The following is a 21,228-nucleotide window of genomic DNA, read 5'->3' on the forward strand; positions in this document are numbered from 1 at the left end:
TTGAACTCGGGCACTTGACCACTGAGCCACACCCCCAGCCCTATTTTGTATTTTATTTAGAGACAGGGTCTCTGAGTTGCTTAGGTCCTTGCTAAATTGCTGAGGCTGGCTTTGAACTCATGATCCTCCTGCCGCAGCCTCCTGAGCTGCTGGTGTGCGCTACCACGCCCGGCTCCTACCTACCTCCGTTTCTATACCACATTTTCTCATTTTACTGACTTGGCATTATGACATTGACCACTAATGGTGTACTTTCCCCGTCTGCCTTTCATGAGATGGAAGCTCCTGAGAACAGGGTCATGTCTGTCTGTTCCTCATCATACGCAGGTTCCTGTCCTGGGTCTACAGGTGGCATCATACAGTTAACAAGGCATTAAGACCATTTTGTGGAGTATATGAAAAGGCTGTTCTAGAAGAGAACCATGGATTGGGGAATCCAGAGGAGGAAGCCATAGCTGCTTCTGGTTCCCAGAATGAGGTGACAGGTGGGCTGCCGAGAAGGGTGAGGAGATACCTCCTGATCAGAATGATGATTTTAGTAATACCTGCCAGTACCACTTTGTGTTTTGTGACTATTTGGTGGGTCCTTTTATCCAGGCCTCCTACAGCTGGGCTGGGTAGGGATCAGCCCTATTTTACAGGTAACATCAAAGCTGAGACACCTGAGGCCCCTTGGCCAGTGAGGGTGACCTGGAGTTTGATCTAGTCACTTGGGAAGTTGCTCCTGTCTCCACACCTCAGGGGGAAGGGCAGGAGAGGAACTGACCAGCTCTAATAATGAAGGTGTGTAACCTGCTGATGACCGGGGAGTGATTTAACCAACCCCTGCAAATAGCCCAGCAAGGTGGGAAGTCGTTGAGATGGGCCTCGCTATGTTGGCCTTTAACTCAACTCTTCTTCCCTCAACCTCAGTAGCAGGGACTCCATGCCTACTGCTTCCTGCTGGGAAGTCTTTCTAATCCTTAGGTTGAGTCCTGAGTAGGGAGTGGGAACCCCGGCTCCAGCCTCTGAAGTTCAGTGCAGCAGAACTGGGAAGGGCAGTGAGATGAGCCAGGCCTGGGTGTGACCCCCCATATCACCCCCAAGGAGGCCCTGAAGCCAAGCTGCTCCTCCTGCTCCCAAGTTGCCCCTCCAATACCCCGCAGAGGGCGTGGGGAGGGCCTGGTGCAGGTGACAGGTGAATGGGGAGGGAAGGTGGGGTGGTAATAGGAGTGGGGGCAGCGGAGATGGGAAGTTGGGCTGCACATTGAACACTCCCCGCCCCACGGTGGGCCATCCCCTCCCTGTGTGGAGCTCTCCTGCCCCCTGGAGGCCATTGGAAGGGTCACCCTGTTGTTCCCATTATAGTGCTTGTTAAAGTCTCAGAAAGGAGGAGCTGCTGGATCCAGAGGGTTCTAGATGTGGGTGCAGGGAGCAGGATTAACCCTCACTGAGCCCCCACTAGGGGCCTGGCACTGCTTTGTACAATTTCATTTAATCCTCAGAGCTTCCCTAAGGAGTAGCTGTTCCTATGCCAGTTTATAGGCGAGGAAGAGGCTCTGAGAGGTGAAGTGGCTGCCTGAGGCCACACAGCAGGCAAGGCTCACGTGGGCTCTCAGGCCTCCTGGGTGTGGAGGGAGAAGTTACTGATAGGGGGATCCTTGTGTGACAAAAGAAATGACATCGCGGCCTTTCCCGGGATCGGCCACCGGGGGCGCCAACGAGGAGAGAGGGCCTCCGGGCCTGCACCAGAGCTGTGGGCAATGGGCAGGCTCTGGGCCTCTCTGGAGCCTCCCAAGACCTCTTCTGCACACTCGCGCCCGGGGACGTTGTTCCTGTCTGCAGCTGCCGGTGAACCCGGAGTCCAGCTGCACAGCAAGGCTCTGTGGGCCCGGGGCTGCTGAGAGCCTGGACACCTCCGGCATGGTATTGTCATGTGGGCCCCTGGCCTACCTGGCCTCCGCCGGTTGGACTTGACCTGGCCAGCAGCGGGAGCCTCCCTCCAGAGACTCCCTTCATGCCTGGGGCGTATGGCCCAGGGATCCTTCATCTTTCTTCATTTTAGCCAGCAAGGAACCAGACCACCAATGAGGTCTGCCTCCCAGGAGGCCAGAGCCTGTTTCCTTTTCTGCCTTTCCCTGCCCCAGTCTGGGTTGGAAGGCCCTGAACCCCTCACCTGCACCCTCACCTGCGTCCTCACCTACCCTCTGGGCGGTGGAGACCTGAGCTGAACCCAGACAGGAGTGGGAGCGGTTGCAGCCTGCAGCTTCACACTTGGAGGTGTTCTCCCTCGGGTCCTCTTCTGACATCAGTACTTTTTACAATTGAAGATATTGAAGCAGCCGCACTGGCTCCCAGGGAAGCTGCCAAATCTCCCCGCCAGCCATGGTTCCTCATCTGCAGTCTGTCCCACCTCTTGATGCCGGGCACCTCTGAGTCTCTGGAACCATGCTGGGCCTCTCAGGCCCCTGGTTCTTCCCTACAGTTCGGGCTTCTCTTTTCTAGAAGGATTTTTGTATGGGGCTCACTTCTTCCCTCCAGATTTCCCCAGTCTGCTTCAGTGACCAGCAGTCCCTCCCAGTCACACCTAGGGACACTGACTGCCAGACCTGCTTCCCACCTGGTTCTCCTCAGCGGTGGAGCCCTGGTAGCCAATGGCACCCTGGACGTGGGCCCTGGTGTCTGGGAGGCCTGCAGAGACGCTTGCTTGAGGTGATGGTGCCATCATTTTCCTGGCCTGTTTGTCATGGGACCAGGTGTGGGGTCAGAGAAAGAACTGAAAGGAGGAGGAGAAAGGCTTCCCTACCCGGCAGCTGCAGTTAATCCAGGAATATTTGTCCTTGATGTCCTAGCATCACCTTAGCCTCAGTGTGGCCTTTTCATATCTTCAGGTTCCTGACTAGGAGAGCTCATCTGGCAGCAAGCTCTGGGGGCCAGGAGAAACATCACAATGTGTGTGTGTGTGTGTATGTGTGTGTGTGTGTGCACACCCACATGCATGTGTCCACAGGGGCTTTTGGGAACAGAAAGCCCCAATGCTGTGGGAACCGGGTAAGGAGGCAGGCTGGGGTGGGCAGGATGGGAAGGCTCGTTCAGTAGTCATCAGAGCCTCCTGTGATGATCTAAGAACTGAGCTGAGCTCCTTTAAGGGAGGGCCTTTAACAATGACCTTCAAAAGGGTCAGGCATGTTCTTTGAAAGCCAACTTTGGTAGGGACAATGGGTGGAGCTCCCCACCCTCCCCAGACCCTTGAGGGCTCTGGACTTTAAGAAGGAGGTCACCATGGACTTTGAGGCCCACAGCAGTGGGATACTGGCAGGACCCATCTCTGACCAAGGCTGAGCTTTAGGCTCCCCCGTCTTCTTCCCTGTGGCCTGGCTGTGGTTCTCCCTCAGCCCGCCAGCACCACTGTCACAGGTCACAGGGCTGACCCTACTCCCTCTCCCTGATGTCCTGGGATTCATAAGACTGATCATCCCTAACAGGTCCCAATTTTCTGCTCCAAAGACCTGCCAACTCCTTAGTTAAGTCCTCATGCAAACCAGATCCTTTCATTCAATGCCTTCTGGAGGAACCTCTCCCTGGCCCTCCAGGCACACCCGGGTTGCCCCTTTCTGCTCCCTGCCTGGGTGGTCCAGCACCCTGGCCCAACTCCACAGCCACTTTCCACAGGAAGCCTTCCTGTCTTCCCCAGTGGGTATCCCCCTTTAACTGTCCTCTCAAGACCAGGCCTTTACTTGTCCTGGGGCCTGGTCCCACACCCCATTTTATTTTCATAAGACTGTGATTCTTCACCACAGTGACCCTAATCCTGGCACAAAGTAGGTACTGAGGAAAAGTCTGGTGCATATACGAATGAATGGGGGACTTCAGGCATTTTTTATTTTTATTTTGTTAAGGGGAGAGAGAGAGAGAGAGAGAGAGAGAGAGAGAGAGAGAGAGAGAGAGAAGATTAAAACCAGTGGGGCTTAATCACTGAGCCATATCCCAAGTCCTTTTTATTTTTTTATTTTGAGACAGGATCTTGCTACTTGTTAAGTTGCTTAGGGCCTTGCTAAATTGCTAAGGCTGGCCTCAAGTTTGTGATACTCTTCCCTTAGCCTTCCAAGTCACTGGGATTACCAGCTTGAACCATTACACCCAGTTAAAAAAATTTTTTTTCAGACAGGGTCTTGTTTGTTGCCCAGGTTGCCCTTGAGCCCCTGGGCCTAAGTGATCTTCTCACCTCAAACTCCTAAGTAGCTGGGACTACAGGCATGTGCTGTTGTACCAGGTTCAAGGCATTTTTTTTTTTTAGAAGCCCCTGGTTGAGCCGTCATGGATATTGAATGAAGATCATCAGAGCAGGTTCTGCTCTCCGTAGTGTCCTGACACTCATGATCAGAGGCCTAATTTTCTCAAGAAGTTTAACTCTTGTGTGAGCTTTAAAATGGAGTCTGTGACAAATAATTATCACCTAGCATTACTCTGGGCCAAGCTGTGTCCCTGATCCTGTTTCATCTGCAGGCTCCAACTCTAGCCCATCCAGGGCTCAGCCTGCTGGGATTTGGTAGCCCTTGCTAGGCTTCCATGGGCTCTGAACCTTGGCTTGTCTTGATCATTTTCATGAGGGATTTTGTCCTTGATGTCCTAGCATCACCTGCCCACTCCCATCTCATGCTGATAACTCACAGGAACTAGAAGTTATGGTTTGGATATGAGGTACCCGGCAGCTGCAGTTAATCCAGGAATATTCAGAAGTGAAATGATTAGATTATAAAAGCTGTAATCTAATCAGTCCATCCTAGTTTGAATGGACTGACTGGATGGTAACCATAGGAGGTGGGGTGTGGCTAGAGGAGGTGAGTCACTGGGGGCATGGCCAGACTGGTTCGTCTTCCTTGCAGCCCCTTCCCCCTCTGTCTCTGCTTCCTGACCCCTCCATGAGCTGAGCAGCTTTCCTCTGCTGGGTCCTTCCCTGATGATGTGCTCAGGCCCAGAGCGATGGAGTGGTTCATCTATGAAACTGTGAGTACCAAATAAACTCTCCCTCCTTTAAGTTGTTCTTTTTGGGGCATTTCGGCCAAAAAGCTACGAAAGCTAAACACTGGGCATTTCTTAGACTCCTCTGGCCCAGGTGGGCCTGCCTGCCTGCTTTCGAGAGTGTACGCTATTGAGCAAACTGGCATGTATACGCATGTGCCCCCTCCCCCACAGAGCTGGAAGGAGACACTGCTGAACCAGAAGGACCAGTTTTATTAGATTCCAGCAAGACTATACAGCACGTTTCATGCAGATTAACTGTGTCTTCGCTGCCCTGGGAGGGGAGGAGCCCTTCCACGGCCAGCTCCTTTGATGGTACATCAAGGGGTGGGGCATCAAGGGGACCCTTCAATATATTCTGCATGAGGGACAGTTGGGATCATGACAGGGGGTGGAGGTGAGATAGTGGGCAGCTGAGGGCCCCTGGGGCCTTGAGTCTTCAGAGGCTCAGGAACCGTAGGACCTGGGTCCTTTGCTGGTGCTGGCACCAGAGGATCTTGATCCTTCAGAGGCACCTGGGTTATAGGAATTTGCTTCTTCATAGGCTCAGTGACCATGGGGACTTGATTCTTTGGAGGCTCGGAGACCATAGGACCTTGATCCTTGGCTAGTGCTGGGATAATAGGGTCTTGGTGCTTCATAAACTCATGGAACACAGGGCCTTGATCCTTTACAGGTGACATAACCACAGAATCACGACCCTTCAGATGCTCAGTGACCACTACATCTTGACCCTTGACTGGCTCTGGGGCTGCTAAACTTTGACTCTTTCCAGGCCCAGAGACCATAGGACCTTCACTCTTTATAGGTGCTGTGACCATGGCACTTTGATCCTTCTGATGCTCCGGGACCAAGGGACCTGGATCCTTAGCAGGTGCTGGAACCACAGGACTTTGATCCTTCAGAAATGCTGGTACCATGGAACCTTGATCTAAAACTTTAGCTGGAACCATAGGACTTTGGTTCTTCACAGGCTCTGGGATCAAGGGACCTTGGTCCTTGGCTGGTTCTGGGACCATGGAACCTAGATCCTTGGGAGGTTCTGGGACCACAGGACTTTGATCTTTCAGGGATCCTGGTACCACAGGATCTTTATCCTTTGGAGGTCCTGGGACTACAGGACCTTGATCCTTTGGAGGTTCTGGGACCACAGGACCTTTATCCTTCAGAGGCTCTTGGACCACAGGGCCTTGACCTTTCAGCAGCCCTGGGATTATAGGACCTTGATCCTTTGGAGGTCCTGGGACCATGGGACCTTGATCCTTTGGAGGCTCTTGGACCACAGGGCCTTGACCTTTCAGAAGCCCTGGGACCACAGGACCTTGATCCTTGTCTGCCTCTGTGGCTACAGGACCTTGATTCTTATGTGTCTCTCCGGCAGGTTGGACTGGGCTCCTGCAAAGGAGAAAAAGGTGGTCACTGTGAGGACAGAACTTGGGCCAGGGATAAGGCAGAGCACAGATTGCCTGATAAAACTTGGCCTAGTGGAGCTTGGGCAGGGCAGTCCTTATTGGTGAGGCAGGAGGAGAATCTGATTTCTGTGTTAGTGAAAAATGTGGGGTGGGTGAAGGGCAGGAACCAGTCATTCAATGTGTTTGCCAATTGATTATAACCTGCACGTGGCACAGGGGACAGTGCCTGGGTGACAACGGCAGTACTGCAGCTGGACTTGGAGTCATCCAGTGGGCATCCCAGTAGCCAGTCCAGCCCACACTCCACCCAGGCCCCTACTTATCCCTCGAGGCTTGCTGGTCCCATCCTGGGGCCATCTTAGCCTTCCATTCAGGTGACCCTACAGGCTGGACCACTCCGTCCTTGTTTTCAAGGACTTCCAAGTTTCTTTTCTCCCTGTAGCATTAAGAGCTGATTTCTGGGAAGGGCAAGGGGTCACCACATAGCATGAAAGGGGGTAGTGGGAATGTCTTCCTTCTCGTAAAGGGAAAAGTACTTATTACCAATATTTTTTAGAATGGTAAGCACATGATAATAATACAAACTAGATCGACTTTTAACTAGTTCCATTATTGCTTTTCAGTTTTCTAGAGACAGTACACCCCATTATTTCCTACAACACTCCCACCACACCCCACTTCTGGTAGGCAACTGGCTGGGACTCCCCATTCAGGCAGTGAGGGGGGCCTGTCCCTCCCTCTGTCCCCACTTGCATTTCCTCTACTCTCCTTGAACCCTTGCTCTCTCTTGCTCCAAAGCTTTTGTACTTATTTCCTGTAGCCAAGAGTCCTCACTGCAGCCACCTCCCCATCCTTTGACTCACCCACCTGCAGAGAGCATGTGACAAACACTGCCACACTCCGGCCTGGCCAGCTCTCACCCCTTCCTCGAAGGCCAGACTAAAAGCCACCACTCAAGAGAGGTATTGCTCAACTGGCGCCACAGACCCTGGCACCCCTGGGCACATGACGCCTTCCAAATCACTTCTCATATCTCATTTCAGAACACGGCAGCCCTAGGAAGCACATGGTAGGATTTTATTACTCTAGATTTTAAATGAAGAAACTGAGGTCCAGAGAGGGCAAGTGAAGAAGGCAGTGAGGGGACACCAGGGACTAAGGTCTGGGTCTTTCTGCCCTGGGATTGATCTGTGGTCTTTCCTGCTCCAGGGTCTGTCACAGAGCAGGTGCTCAGTGCAAGGGAGCTCTAATTATTAGTCTTCTACTCTTCACCACAAGGTTCGTGAGCTTAGAACCATGTCAGCATCTTCACAGGTCCTCCCAGGCTTTCAGGAATAGTCTTACCTGCTTCTTGCAGCTGCTCCAGTGACACCTCCACCTGGCAATGCTTCCTCACCTCATTATGGACTAATCTCTCTGGGCCTCCCTTGTCATCTATTGGTTGGGAATAGTGAAATTCCTCCCAAGTTTGTGATGATAGAGGTCTGCACACAGAGTGCTTGGTACCAAGGTAGGATTGAGCAGTTTTATGATTATTTTTTCTATTTTTGTGCTTAGAAGTAAAATTACACAAATTTGGGCTGTTTTTCTTCTTCTAAGTCGTGATCTAGAAGGTTTTCACTGAATTTGGCATCTCAAGCTGCCTAGGGGCTGACCCCTGTCATCGGGGTCCACTGTGGCAGGCAGTCTGTCTGTCCAGTTCCCTCGCTGTCTCTGAGTATCACAGTAGCTGGGAGAGCTGAAGGAGGCCTCCTGGCTCAGCACAAAGCGCAGTTGTACTGGCCATGAGGACAGAGCCAGGAGTATGCAGGATCCAAAGATGATATTAAAACCATTCTAGTCATTGGTAGCTAGCCAGAGAGGAAAATGAAAAACTGAATTCAGAACAGAATCAAGCAGGGAATCGATTAGAGGTATCCTCTCAGGCCTTTAGTGACCTGGGCACAGTCTTCTTGATGGGGTGATAAAGCTCAGAGGGGGCAAAAGATGGTGACCAGGGTTAAGCCTGATCTCAGGGGCTTGGGCTACAGAACTACCCCATTGGCAGGCCATGGGAGTGCCCTGTTGGCATGGAGATCATAAACAAGCCTGGCTCCTCAGCTATAGCCTTGGGCAGGAAAGAGTTTCTCTGGATGTTTGTGGCATTGCCTCCCATGACACCCCCCGAAACCTCAGTCTAATAAGCACTCTCAGCCAGCTGTACACTAACCCCAAAATTGCAGGGATCAATAACCTTGTATTGATTTGATTAGTAAATACTTTCCCTTAGTAGCTAAATGTCTTTAATCATGGGATAGTTTAGAATTAAGATTAGAACTGATAAGTTAATCGCAAACTGTTAACTTTTTATTGTATTAACTTTAGGAAAAATCTGCTTTGATTTAGCTTGAAACTATGTGTAATGTTTAAGATACTTTGTCATCTTAGAATAATAGATTCATCTTGTGATCATGTAATAGAATAATTAAGTTAGAATGATAATTTATTTTAGTTTTTCTTATGTACTTTTTTCTTTTTATAAGGAAGTTTGTAATATAATCAGGATATTAAATGAATAACTAAAACCCTTTTGGTGCCTGGGCATGGTGGCACACGCTTGGGTCCCAACCACTGGGTATGTTAAAATGGGAGGATCGCTTGAGCTCAGGAGTTCCAGACCATTCTGGGCAACATAGTGAGGCTCTGTCTCAAAACAAACCCTTTGCCACTTACCATGAAAGCCTGAACATTTACTTCCTATATTTTATCATGAAATAAAATCTAGGGGTAAGAGTGTTTGCCTGGCAATGGGTCCCTTTGTTGGGCAATTTTAAAATAAGCAATGTTGGATCTTTTAAGTAAGAAGACCAAATAGCAGAAACTCTTTTAACTTTTCTTCATGTTGAGAAAAGCAAAATTCAACTTCTTTGTACTATCGAAAATTCTGGTGGATGGGACTTGAGAAGAAAGTAAATAGCATTAAACCCTTCAACCAGCTGCCGTCATGGCATCTGATGAGATAGAAGGAAAGGGAGACGGGACCGACATGTTTTCAGGGCACTTTGGGGAAGAAAAGCTTCTGGCTTTGCCCTGGCCCTGCTGGTGACAGATTGGCAGGCTGTTTCCTGCACAGGTCTAGGCAAGCCATTGATCTATTAAATGAGACTTGTAATTTAAAGTTGAAAAATATAAGACAGCTATAAAAACAATAATGGGACTTTTGTGACAACCTGATACCCAACATATTTTTATGCTCCATTTATTTTAAAGTATTTATAATTTAACTTAAATTATTTAGGGGAGTTGAATTAAGTTATAAATAAGGTTCTTCCTAACAGACATTGTTACATCCCACTGGATTTTTTACTTTCTTACTTTTATAAATTAAGCATTCTTTTTTAATCCTGCATACTCCTTTTTTTTTTTTTCCTTCTTGTTGTGGTGCTTTGAACCCAGGGCCTTGTGCATGCAAGGCAAGCACTCTACCAATTGAGCTATATCCCCAGCTCACTTAAGCATTCTTTTTTAAAACCAAAATGGCCTTGACAAGTTTTCCTATGCACAAAACTGCCATCAGGGGCACCATGAAAACCTCATTGACACTGACTATTGCCACTTGGCCCCACAGTTCCCTGCCAGTCTCCCCATCTGTAAAATGCCCACCTCCTCCAGTGTGCTGGGGCTGCGATCGCAGTGCTGAGTGGAAGGGAGCATGGAACTTGGCTAGAAGATGTGGGCTGGAGTCAGCCCTTCTCAGCCACAGGCCAGCTGTCCTTGGGCATGGCTGACTTGCCTAACTGAACCTGATTCTCTAGGCCAGCTGCAGATACTCTGAAGACTGCATAGGATACAGGCCCTTTACCTCCCATCCTGGGCGCCCTACAGCACTGACCTCTCAAAAGTGAGAAAGACCAGCTATGTTTAACTTGGCTTCTGTGCTGCTCATTGCCTGAGAGCTTGGGCAATTTCCCAACTACACAGACCTTAGTTTCCCCACCTGTAAAATGGGGATAACGATAAAAGTGCTAATTGTTAGGACAGAGGATCAGAGGGTCCCGTTAGGCAGGCATCTGAAGTCATAATTCCTGGCATGTGTAGAGGGCTCAGGTGTGTTACACAAATAAGTCCGTCCCCACGGTAATGGCAAGAACAGTTTATCTCCTTTGACCCTCATGCAGCATGGAGGAAGGCAGCCCTCCTCTGAGCCCTTCTCCCTGCCTTGTCCTCTCATGCTGTTTACAGTCTCTCTGTGCTATGTCTGCTGTTCCTGCCTCCTGGTCACCTCTTCCACCCCTCTTCCCTGAAGAAGCCCTGGCTGACCTTGAAGGCTTGGCCTGGGTCCCACCTCCTCACAAGCTCCTCCTGTGTGTATATCTGCAGCACCGCTGTGCCGTCTCCCTCCACATTCCTGGGTGCCCCAGCTGCCAGGCAGCTCCCCCAGCAGACTGTGAGTTCCCCAAAGGCAGGGGCTACACTCCTCACCTGCAGCCCCATTGCCCAGCACAGCATCTAGAACAAGGAATCCAAACAGGAAGATTGACTATCATTGCGGAAATCTAGTTTATCCTCTATTCCTGGCCCCATCCAGGAACCCAGTCATCCAGGGTGAGATCTCCCTCTCCCTTGAAACGCTCGCCTAACCTCCTTCTTGCGACCTCCAGTCCCATCTATCTCACCACCTCCCTTGCCATGCCGTCCACTCTCTAGACCACTGTCCACAGCCTCCTAACTGGAGTCCCAGGTCCCATCTTGGCCCTTCTCCAATTCATTCTCTACACTGAGATCCTCATGTTTCAAGAAAGCAAATCTGGTCCTGTCCCTTCCCTGCTCACAACCAACCTTTCAGTGGCTTCTCCTTGCACAAAGAATAAAGAGTAAGGTCTGTTCGTGGTCATCCAGTTGAGTAGTCTGCTCCCACCACCTCCCTGGCTCCTGTGCCCCAGCCCCCAGGGTCCCCCCTGTTCCTTCAGCATGCCCAGCTCCTTCCCATTTTTATGGCTTTTGCACATGCTGTGTCTCTTGGGAAATTCTCCTGTCCCCTCCTCACCTGATTAATGTCTGCTCATTGGAGCGCTGCCCAGGGGGACCTTCCCTGAGCCCACAGTCGGTGGTGGCCCCACTACTGCCAGCTCTCCCTGAAACATTCCTTTCTCTCTTTTTTCTTAGCAATTTCTTCCTTCCTCTCTCTCTCTCTCTCTCTCTCTCTCTCTCTCTCTCTCTTTCCTGGCACCAGGAATTGAATCCAGGGGCCTTTAACCACTGAGCCCTTTTTTATACTTTATGTTGAGACAGGGTCTCATTGAGTTGTTAGGTCTTCACTTAGTTGCTAAGGCTGGTTTTGAACTCACGATCCTCCTCCCTCAGCCTCCTGAGTTGCTGGAATCACAGGCGTGCTCCCTGCGCCCGGCTTTGCGATTTCTTATATTCTTTTGGATTAATGTGTCTCCTACTAGATGGAAGTGTTCAAAGGCGAGGGACCAAGTCCATTTTGTACATCATTGTATCTTCTGTACCTAAAACTGTCCCTGACCCAGGGAGGCCAGACTAAATACATTCCAATGAGTGAATAAAGAAGAGCCTTTTGGGCTAGGGTAGAGTGCCTGTCCAGCATGCCTTTCTGCTTTCTGTGCCAGATTCTGACTTCTTTGTAAAACTTAGCCTTCCGAGATTAGGTGAAACATCCTAAGTCTGAGATACTTCACATTCTGCCTTTTCTTGTTTCCATGGAGACAGTTAAGGCCTCCCAAGGACACCACACTGACATTTGATTTCTGCTTCCCAGAGCCAGAGCAGCATCACAGGGCTCTGTGATGGAGAAAGGCCTGCATTGCCTCCCACTGACTGCTGTTCTTACATACAATCCTGATCCTATAATCTGCCCGTGTGTATTTTTTTCCCTTCCAGATCGTCTCCTATTTTACTATCAAAGCAGCCCAGAACTACATAGCATTCCTAGCACAGGGCCCTGTCCTAGAATCCTCTGCCTTCCGCAGGGTAGAAATGCCCCAAGGAAGAAAGAGACACTTATTAACTGGGCAATAACTACCTGCCAGACCTGTGATAGATGTTTTAACATACACTGTTACACGTGATATAAAAAGTAACCTCTTGGAGGAGAAAGTGCACCAACTGGCCAGAGGATGGTAGAGCCGAGTTCTAATGTTGACCTAGCTCCTAGCCACAAGGTGGCCATCATGGCCGCACTAGTCTTCAAGCCTCAGTTTCCTTATCTTTCAAAAGGGGATTAGCTGAGTGCTTGCAGAGCGACTCCTAGAATACAGGTTGTTTAGTAAATGGTAGGCCCAAAGAGGGACTTAGCGATCTGGTTAGAGAGGGCAAGTCGCTCTCCTACAGCCACACAGCAAATGCATAGTCAGCTCCAGATGAAAGCACTGGCCTTCCAGCCTCAGGGAGAGGGTAGAAGGAGTGAGCACACTCACTTGGAGCAAAGATGGTCAGGATAGGAAGAATGGGGACCAGGCCAATGATGCCACAGTGGACCCAGGAAGTGGGTACCAGACAGGGTGATATCATGGCTTTGTTCCCTGCCTGCCTGCCTCCATGGGCCCTGCACATGTGCCCTTGTTTGTTAGAGACAAACAAAACTCCTAACCCAGAGATGGGAACACTGCCTTGGGGGATTGGAAGGCTCATTATTCTTAGGAAGGATCTATAAGAGGCAAGAAGCTCTCTCCGCTCTCTCCCCCACAGGACTCTGTGGGAGCTCTATTTCAGTAATTGACATGTTGTTTGGTTGTTATCTAACTCTCCTGCTAGACTGTGGGGCTCTTTTTGTTTCTCTGTGTCCTGAGTACCTAGCAGCATCTGGCTGACAGAAGTACCTGGCCTCCCGGGTGCAAGTCTTGAATGACTGGTATGTATGTGACTTTTTCTCTTTATTCTCTTTTATTTTTTTCTTTCATCCATTCATTGGACAAAATCTAGTAAATCCCTACTCTGTGTTAGGCTTGGGGCTGGGAGCACAGAAATGAGACCTGGGCTCTGCCTTGAGCAGCCACCAGAAAGACTGTTAAGCATACATTCCAAACACCTGCCACCCAGCACCAGGTGCCACCCCAGCCCTGCCCCTGAGCCCCTATTAGCCTGTGTCTCTTCAGAGACTCCAACGGATCTTTAAGGGACAAAGACATCCTTGGTAGGAGAAGTCTTCCCTCTCTGTTTCATGGAAGCACAGTTCCATAGAGCCGAACCAGAGGGCAGGCCGGGGGGCAGTGGGGCCTTCTGGGCCTCTGCTGCTGTCCCCTGTCACCTGGCTGGGCTGTCTTTGGGGTTGGCACCTGCCCCAGTGAGGTGGCCTACTCCTTGGTGATCACTGGTTAGATCTGAACTTCTAGAAACTTGTGTTTCCTGCAGCTCCACTCTGCACAACCCTGCCCTGATCCAGGCCTCGAACTCTGGAGCCACCCTCTTGGGGACACCCTGCTGCCTGCCTCAGGACAGCCTTTCAGAAATTTAAAGTGGCAGCAGTTGTGTCCTAATTCCTGGCCTCTCTGTGTAATACAAACGTCACAATAGTTGCACACTTGGCTTCCAGAGCCCTCACTGTCTCACCTGGCGCCCTCATAACCTGTCTCGGTTAGTTCCCATCTCTTGGGAGTGTGAGCCCAGAACTAAAAGCCACACTGCAGGTGAGATCTCCAAACAGGACACACCCTTCTGCCCTGGACCCCATGCCCCACTCACCAGCCTCTGCCACTCTGCTGCTTCTCAGGTCTGCAGAGCTGGCTGCCAGCCACCCACCGCCCCACTGTCTATGGAAGTCCCCCTCACTGACTGAAGATTCAGTTCCAGGGCCACTTCCTCAGTGGGACCACTGCTGACACCCAGCCCCCAGCTTCTCCAGTGTTCCCACAGGCCCCCACCCCAGCTGCTCCCTCACTTCAGTTGTCAACTGGTTCACAGCTGCCTCTGGTCTGTGCTCCAAGGGCAGGGACCCCCACGTCTGCTGCTTCTCTCTTTCCCTTCCTCCCTCCCTCTTTCCTTCCCCTTCTCTCTTTTCTCACCTTCTTGCTTTCTTCCTTTCAAACAAAATGTTCCTATAAATATTTTTAAAGTGCCTACTATGTGCTAGGCCATGGAATATAGTAGAGATCCAGAAAGTTCCAGCATGGGGCTGGCACCAGTAGGTGGTCTAAAAAAAACTCATACAAGATCAACTGCTGACAATCACGTTTACAGGTGGCACTGTACCTTAGCAGCCTTTTATGTGTCTTTCTGGATTTCTAGGAGGACTATACACACAACATGATTTTTGGTTCTCACAATGCATCAGGCTGCAGATAGAGCTCATTCTCTCATCCATTTTCCGGAACTTGAAAACAGGCTCAGAAAGGGATGTAAGTTGCCAAAGGCCACATAGGGAACACACAGCAACGTCAGGACCTTAACTGAAGAGCTCATTCTCTACAAATACAGAGATTCCAAATTTGTCTGCTGCATCTGAACTGGGTTCCACATGAGCTGACCCGGACTAGTTCTGGCTGGAGCCAGTGACTTCTACAGGTCTCTGATCAGAGCTCCCAGTTGCATTAACTGAGAGATTTGTCCTTTGGGGCTAAGCCCCCAACAATTGCCTGGCCAGTCCTGCATCGCCTCAACCCTAATTCTATTACACGACACCACCACCACTACCACCCCACTCCCCGACCCTGGCTGACTTTGCCCCTGGCAAAGAAGACATCCCCAGAAGGCAGTGTCTTCTTGGTCTAGGAGTGCCCATCCCCACTCACGTCCAAGATCTACCTGTGTGGCTGCCAGTCAGTCTACCAGCCTAGGGTCACAGAGTCCTCCAGATGTGGCTCATCACCACCAGAAGAGTAGCTAGGACCACAACTAGACAAATATTGCCACCACAAGGCTTAATTCTGGGTTGGGTTGGTGGGGGGGTGAGCTGTGCTGATCAAACCCTGCATCTGTGACCTTCACGTGACTCGTTTTCCACAAATGAGTGTTTGGAGTGGTACGTTTGGGAGAGAACGAGGAGACTCCTGTTCAGGAGGATGTGTGCCTTTTTCCCAACAGGAATCCCAGTGATGGCCCAAGGACCAGACAGAGGATGCACTCTAGAGTCACCCAGACCTGGCTTCAAATCTAGCTCATCACTTATAAGTTGTGTGACTTTGTTCTTAATCACTCGGTTTTGATTTCTTTGTCTATGAATGGGGAGAACAACGGGCTCTAACTTTATTCTAAGGATGAAATTAGGCCAAATGCCTAAAAGCCAAATAAATGTTCCATCCCTTCCTGTAGACTGGAAAACTCTGCATTTCATAAAAGCCAGACCAGAGACCTGGGGCAGATTCCTACCTTTTCTACTCTCTGGGTCCCCTCGGGAGGAAATGCTCTAGTGAAGATCAGGGGAAGGGTTGTACTAGGTCTGCAGGGGGTTGGGGGGCTGTTTTCTGCCCTGCTATTTACTTATTTACTTATATTACTGTTGTTAAATCCTTTTTCTAAATTTTTATCTGCTAAGAATAAATAACTAAAATCCCAGTTGCACCAGAGATATTATAAAAAGCATCCTTGGTTGTGTTAACACAAAGAAAACAAAGTCAAGGGCAAGATTGATGGTCTCAATGGGCCACTAGGAATCTGATAATCCTTTTAACGACCCTTTTTAAAATGTAAAGGGCCTGGATTAGGGCCACCAGACAGAAATGGCTCAGTTCTTGTCTCATTCTGTGCTCCTGGGAATTTAATAATCCATTTTTGTCCTCCCCTTCTCCCCACTAAAGCAAAGGATGGGATCTGGAGCAATCTATCAAAATTGGCTTCATGTGTCCAAAGGAGATCAATTCAAATGAACATGTAATTGCAAAAATGGAATCTGTACAAGGTGATTTATAGGGTCTGCTGAAGGAGGAGAGACCAGAGAGATGAAGGGCTGGGGTTGGGGAGGCAGGTGGCAAGAGCATCTCTAAATGGTCTTAACCTCAGGCCAGCGTATGGCAGAGGGAGTGGATTTTCCCTGAGTGGCCCCAGCTACCACACAGTTTGGGACCAGGGGAGATAAGTAACTGGGCAGTGATGGCCAGCAAGAACTGAAGTATTGACAGAGCGTGACACTTCCCCATTTACAGAGGACTTCATCGCCCACCCCTGTCAGCCTCTCATAACAGTCCAGCTGATTAGGACCATTCCTAATTTCTTAATCCTAATACTCTTCCTATTTGCTGTCCCAGACTCCAAAAACAACCAGGCTCCCGTAACATGCTATCCTTTGCCGGCCCAGTTCCTACTTCCTGAACCTGAGAAAGGAATTGATTTGGAAAGCAGTGGAGACTACTATTATTATCACCTCTTTGAGGCTTAAAGAAATCAACTCAGTGGCAGTCACACAGCTAGCAGAAAGCAGAGCTTGGATTTAGAACCAGGACTGTTGGCTCTAATTCTGAGTCCTTCCTTCTAGGATGTGGCTCTGGGGTGGGGTAGGGAGAATACCTTTCTGTCATCACAGAATTAAAAGCTCTGCACTGGGCAGGGGGTAGGATGAGGTAACCTCTTAAGATTACCCTGTAATTAAGAGTTCATGAATTTATGAAATCAGGTCTGTTTAGAAAAAGTAATTATATAAAGTGCAGATGTATACTGGCTAGAACAGAGGCTCTGCCATTGCTGTGATGCATCTCAAAAGCACCTCTTTCATATGAGCAGGGAAAGTCACTAGACAGAATAAAGCCTTGTGGAGGCACCATGGTGACTATGGAGGCACAGGATGAATATGGTCATTCACACATTCATTCATTCATTGTCCATTCAACAAATACTCCAGAAGACATTCTGTGTGAATAGGCATCAGGCCGGGAAATAGGCTACAAAAACGGACAGAAGAAGCTCGACCTTGCCCTTGGGGGAAACGTGATCCAGTGGCAGACACACATGAGCAGATGACACAGGATATATGGTAAGTTCTGTGATGGAGACACACACAGTGAGCATCTTACCCAGCCTGGGAGGTACGGAAAGGTTTCCTGGAGCAGTCCCCTGAGCAGAGTCTTGAAGGATGAGTTAGCCAGGTGAGAAGCAGGAGAAGGGCATTCTGGGCAGGCAGGACAGCGTGGGGAAGGTATGGAGGTGAGAAGCAGCATGGCGCACTGAGAGAACAACAAGCTTCTGCAGGCCACCAGGAGCCCACGGATGGTTGGAAGCAGGGTGTGACATGGTCGGATTTGCAAGTCTAAAGATCCCTCCAGCAGCTTAAGCCAGTAGCAGTGGCAGTAATTTATTCCTCTCAGCCTCTGAAATTCCCTTGGCCTCAGATAAGATGTCTGGGGCCATCTGTTGAGATAGTTATATACAATGCCAAGTTAACAAGTGATGGGCCGCCACTTACATGAGGACAGAGGGCAGAAACTCAAGCTCAATTTCACTGTTTGAAATAAAAAAACACAAAAAGATGGCCTGTCATCCGATACCTGGAGTATCGGATGACAATTTTCTTTTGGTATCTCTAGTATCAAGTGTATTTCTGGTGAATGAAAATCTGTTGGACCATTCTGTTCTGTAGTTAACCACGTATTTCAGTCACCTAATCAGCTAAGGAAAAACACTGTGTATTTGACTGAGACAATGATCAGTCCAGTCAAGATGTTTGAGTCAGTGGTGTGTGAAGACCTGATCCAATTCTTATTTTCCCTCAGTTTGTGTCTAAACTCGAGGATTTGAAGAGGGTGCTGGGTGCTGGGCAAGCCAGCTGGAGGGCGAATGGCCCAACCAGAGTGTGGTCCTGAAGGGTTGAGGTGCAGTTTCCACTGAGTCCCACTTGTCTGAAACCTGACTCACCTCAGGCCAGCCCAGCCTCCTTCAGAAGAGGGCAGAAAAAGCCCCGGCTGTGGAAGGGAAGACCTGGCCCCTGGTGCTTCCTTTCCTTTGAGCTTCACTTTTCCATCTGTTACCTGGGGAAACAATGCTCCACAGCATTGGTGGGGCAGGGTCGGGGTAGGGGTGTGGGGTGCTCAATGAAACAACAGAAAGAAATGCTTTGTAAGCAATCAAGAAATGAAAAATTTTAGAACATTATTCAGTCTGTGGGCTCACGGTAATGCAATAGCTGGAACGCTTTAGAAGTGTTCTTCTTTAGAGTGTGTACCATGCACAGCGAGCTCATATGTACTGCTTCTCTATTGGCAAGAAATGGAACTCTTGCCTTCCAAGTACTATCAAGGGAGGGGAAGGGCCTGAAATGCTGTGTTTAGTGTCCACTCTGTGTCCTACCACCCTCGTGTCATGTCCTTCCCACTCTGCTCCCCTGAGCCGGGTACTAGTGCCTCCATTTCCAGAGGAGGGCACCAAAGCTCAAAGAGGCTGGTGAAAGGCGCAGCGTTGCACAACGCACAGATTCCATCCAACCAATAGGGTGACGCCGAAGGGCACCACCATCATCCGCCAGAAGCCACACAGTAAATATTAAAGCGTGCAAGGGTGCTGGCCTTAGCTCTCCCTGTTATGGGTGTTCTAGGATGGACTGGGTGTCGTGAGGAAGCGCATGCTCAATGGTGGGTGGTGCCTGCCTAGTTCTGCAGGTACCATGCAGGAGAGTCTATTGTCCTGCCTTTGAAAGAGCTGACTCTCCTGACCCGTGTCCTCCAAGACCAGTGTCTCAGCAGTGCCAGCCTCAGTGGGGCTGGGGTGGAGCCTTGCTTCACCTGTGTTGGTCCCTAGGCTACCTCCTGAGAACATGAACTGCTGTACGACATCCGAGCAGTAAAAGGACCTTGTGACCACGATGGCATGCTAAGGGTGTCCATAGCCCTTGTGACATGGGACCTGACACAGCTGCCCAAACCTGTGAGACACAGGTTATAAAATCTTTAACCCCAGTGAAAATAGAAAAAGAGGGAAGAATTTCACTAAGAATGTACAAACTTGCAGGAAGAGTTGAAATATGCTCATGACTAATTTAGCAAAAACAATGATCAATTTTAGGGCTTGATTCTCAGCACCACATAAAAATAAAATAAAGGTGTTGTGTCCATCTAAAAAAAAAAAAAAAAAAAAGCTAGACGGAGGCTGGGGCTGTGGCTCAGTGGTAGAGCGATTGCTTGGCACATGTGAGATGCTGGGTTCCAGCCTCAGCACCACATAAAAATAAATAAATAACATACAGGTATTGTGTCCATCTACAACTAAAAATATAAAAAAACAAAAACAAGACTGCTGGCTTCAGTTGCTTGTTTTCTGCTGTAGGAAGGCAACTTGAGCAGCAGGTTGAGCTCCGGGCAGCTGCGGGAGCACGGGGTGGGGTGGGGAGTGGGGGGGCGCTGCAGGTGTGAGGTGGAGCCCTGCTCACCAGGCAACCCAGGGAAGCCGGCCAGACCTCCGCCTCCTGCCTTCCCTGGTGCCCAGGTCTTGCCCTCCCTGGGTTCTGAGTGTATCTCCCTTCTCTTATTCTTCAGGTTCTTCTCGGTATCTTATTTGTGTGTGTTTCTGTGTCTTTTTTTCTGCCTCTCTTCCTACCTCTCTGCTTCTCTCCTGTCTCTTTACCATCTCTCTCAATCCCTACTTTGTCTTTCCCCATTAACTGATCTAAAGAGATCTGACTAGTATGTATTTGTTTCATGTATTGAACCATTTTTGTGTTTTCTGCATCATACAGAAGTGGACAGGTGAATGGAATTTTTCTAATCATCTGGAAAACAAATATATAATGGGTTTTTAAAAATTATTACCCTTGATTGATTTTTACCACTGCCTCTCCACCCCCGCCCCCCCAAAAAAAGCCTTAGAAATCAGGGCCAGCAATAGAATAAAAGTCCCACCCCAGGGCTCCTAGCCTAGAGCCGGAGAGGACCTGTGGCAGTTGCCAATGCAGGGGGAGGGGGGATAAGCATGGCGGTGGAGCATGCGGGGTGTGGGCGCCACCGGGGAGGGTGAAATGGAGATCCCAGTCAGCAGCCACTGTCTCATGGCACCAGGCCTTTCCGCCACTGAACTCTGCCACTCTCCAGCCTTTGCCCTTTTCCTCCCAAATGAACTACTCCCATCCCAACCGAACCTGAGCTCCCCCCAGGGGGGTGTGACCCCTCCACACCTTGGCTCGTAGAGACCCCTCTGCCTGGCATGCCTCGGCCACCCCCGGCTCTGTTCACCTGGTCAACACCTACCCATCCGCTGAAGTCCTTCCTGATCCACAGAACCAGCTAGAACGGATTCCTCCTTCATGCCCCACTGTGATCAGAGGCAGAGTCTCAGTCATCCTGCTTCCCTAGTGCCCAGCACGGTGCCTGGCACACACAAGGTATCCAATCAATACATGTTGAAAATGAAGAGAATGAAGTCTTTTGTCTCCCACTTTACCAGAAGGATAACAAAGTGAGAAAACTTGGCCCTAGCACTGAGTTTCTCCCCTGGTCCCCCACCCACCTTCCTATCCCCAGACCTGCTCACCTGCATACTCTGCACCCCCTGCACCCCCATATCCCACCACCCTCCGAGGCGCCCTCTGCCACAAAGCCTTCCACGACTCCCAACCCCCAGAGGAAGAAAGCTGTCCTTCATCTGAGCTCCCAACTACCTGATCTGTCGTGACCTCTTTTGGGCCTCTCTGGTGGCTTTTCGGCACCCCCACGATAGGCATACGCGACTGCAGTCCCCGTGCCCAAATGGAAAGCCAGCCCCTGGAGGTGAACCCTCTAGAATGACCATAGATTAAACGAGCAAGTGAAGACAAGCCTGCCATCCCTTGCAAGGAGAAAGGCCAGAACCAGCACTGCTCCTGGTTCCTCACAGGGAGGGCTGCAGTCGGAGCCCAGCCTCCCAGCACAGCAAGGCTGGGCGGGGTGCAGGGGTCACTCATCCGGAGACAGGGGATCAAAAC

The 21,228-nt window shown here is 50.0% G+C and overlaps 1 protein-coding gene across 1 annotated transcript in view; it reads right to left on the reverse strand.

Moving 5' to 3' along the window:
* Positions 1-5,194: 5,194 nt before the first annotated feature.
* Positions 5,195-21,228, reverse strand: part of Map6 (microtubule associated protein 6) — a 71,463-nt gene continuing 55,429 nt past the window's right edge. The window contains exon 4 of the mRNA XM_027942524.3: positions 5,195-6,396. Within this exon, the coding sequence (XP_027798325.3) occupies positions 5,337-6,396 (1,060 nt within the window). The 3' untranslated portion in view covers positions 5,195-5,336. The remainder of the gene's footprint in view (positions 6,397-21,228) is intronic.

This window comes from Marmota flaviventris, chromosome 9 (genome assembly GCF_047511675.1).
Source record: "Marmota flaviventris isolate mMarFla1 chromosome 9, mMarFla1.hap1, whole genome shotgun sequence".
NCBI lineage: Eukaryota > Metazoa > Chordata > Mammalia > Rodentia > Sciuridae > Marmota > Marmota flaviventris.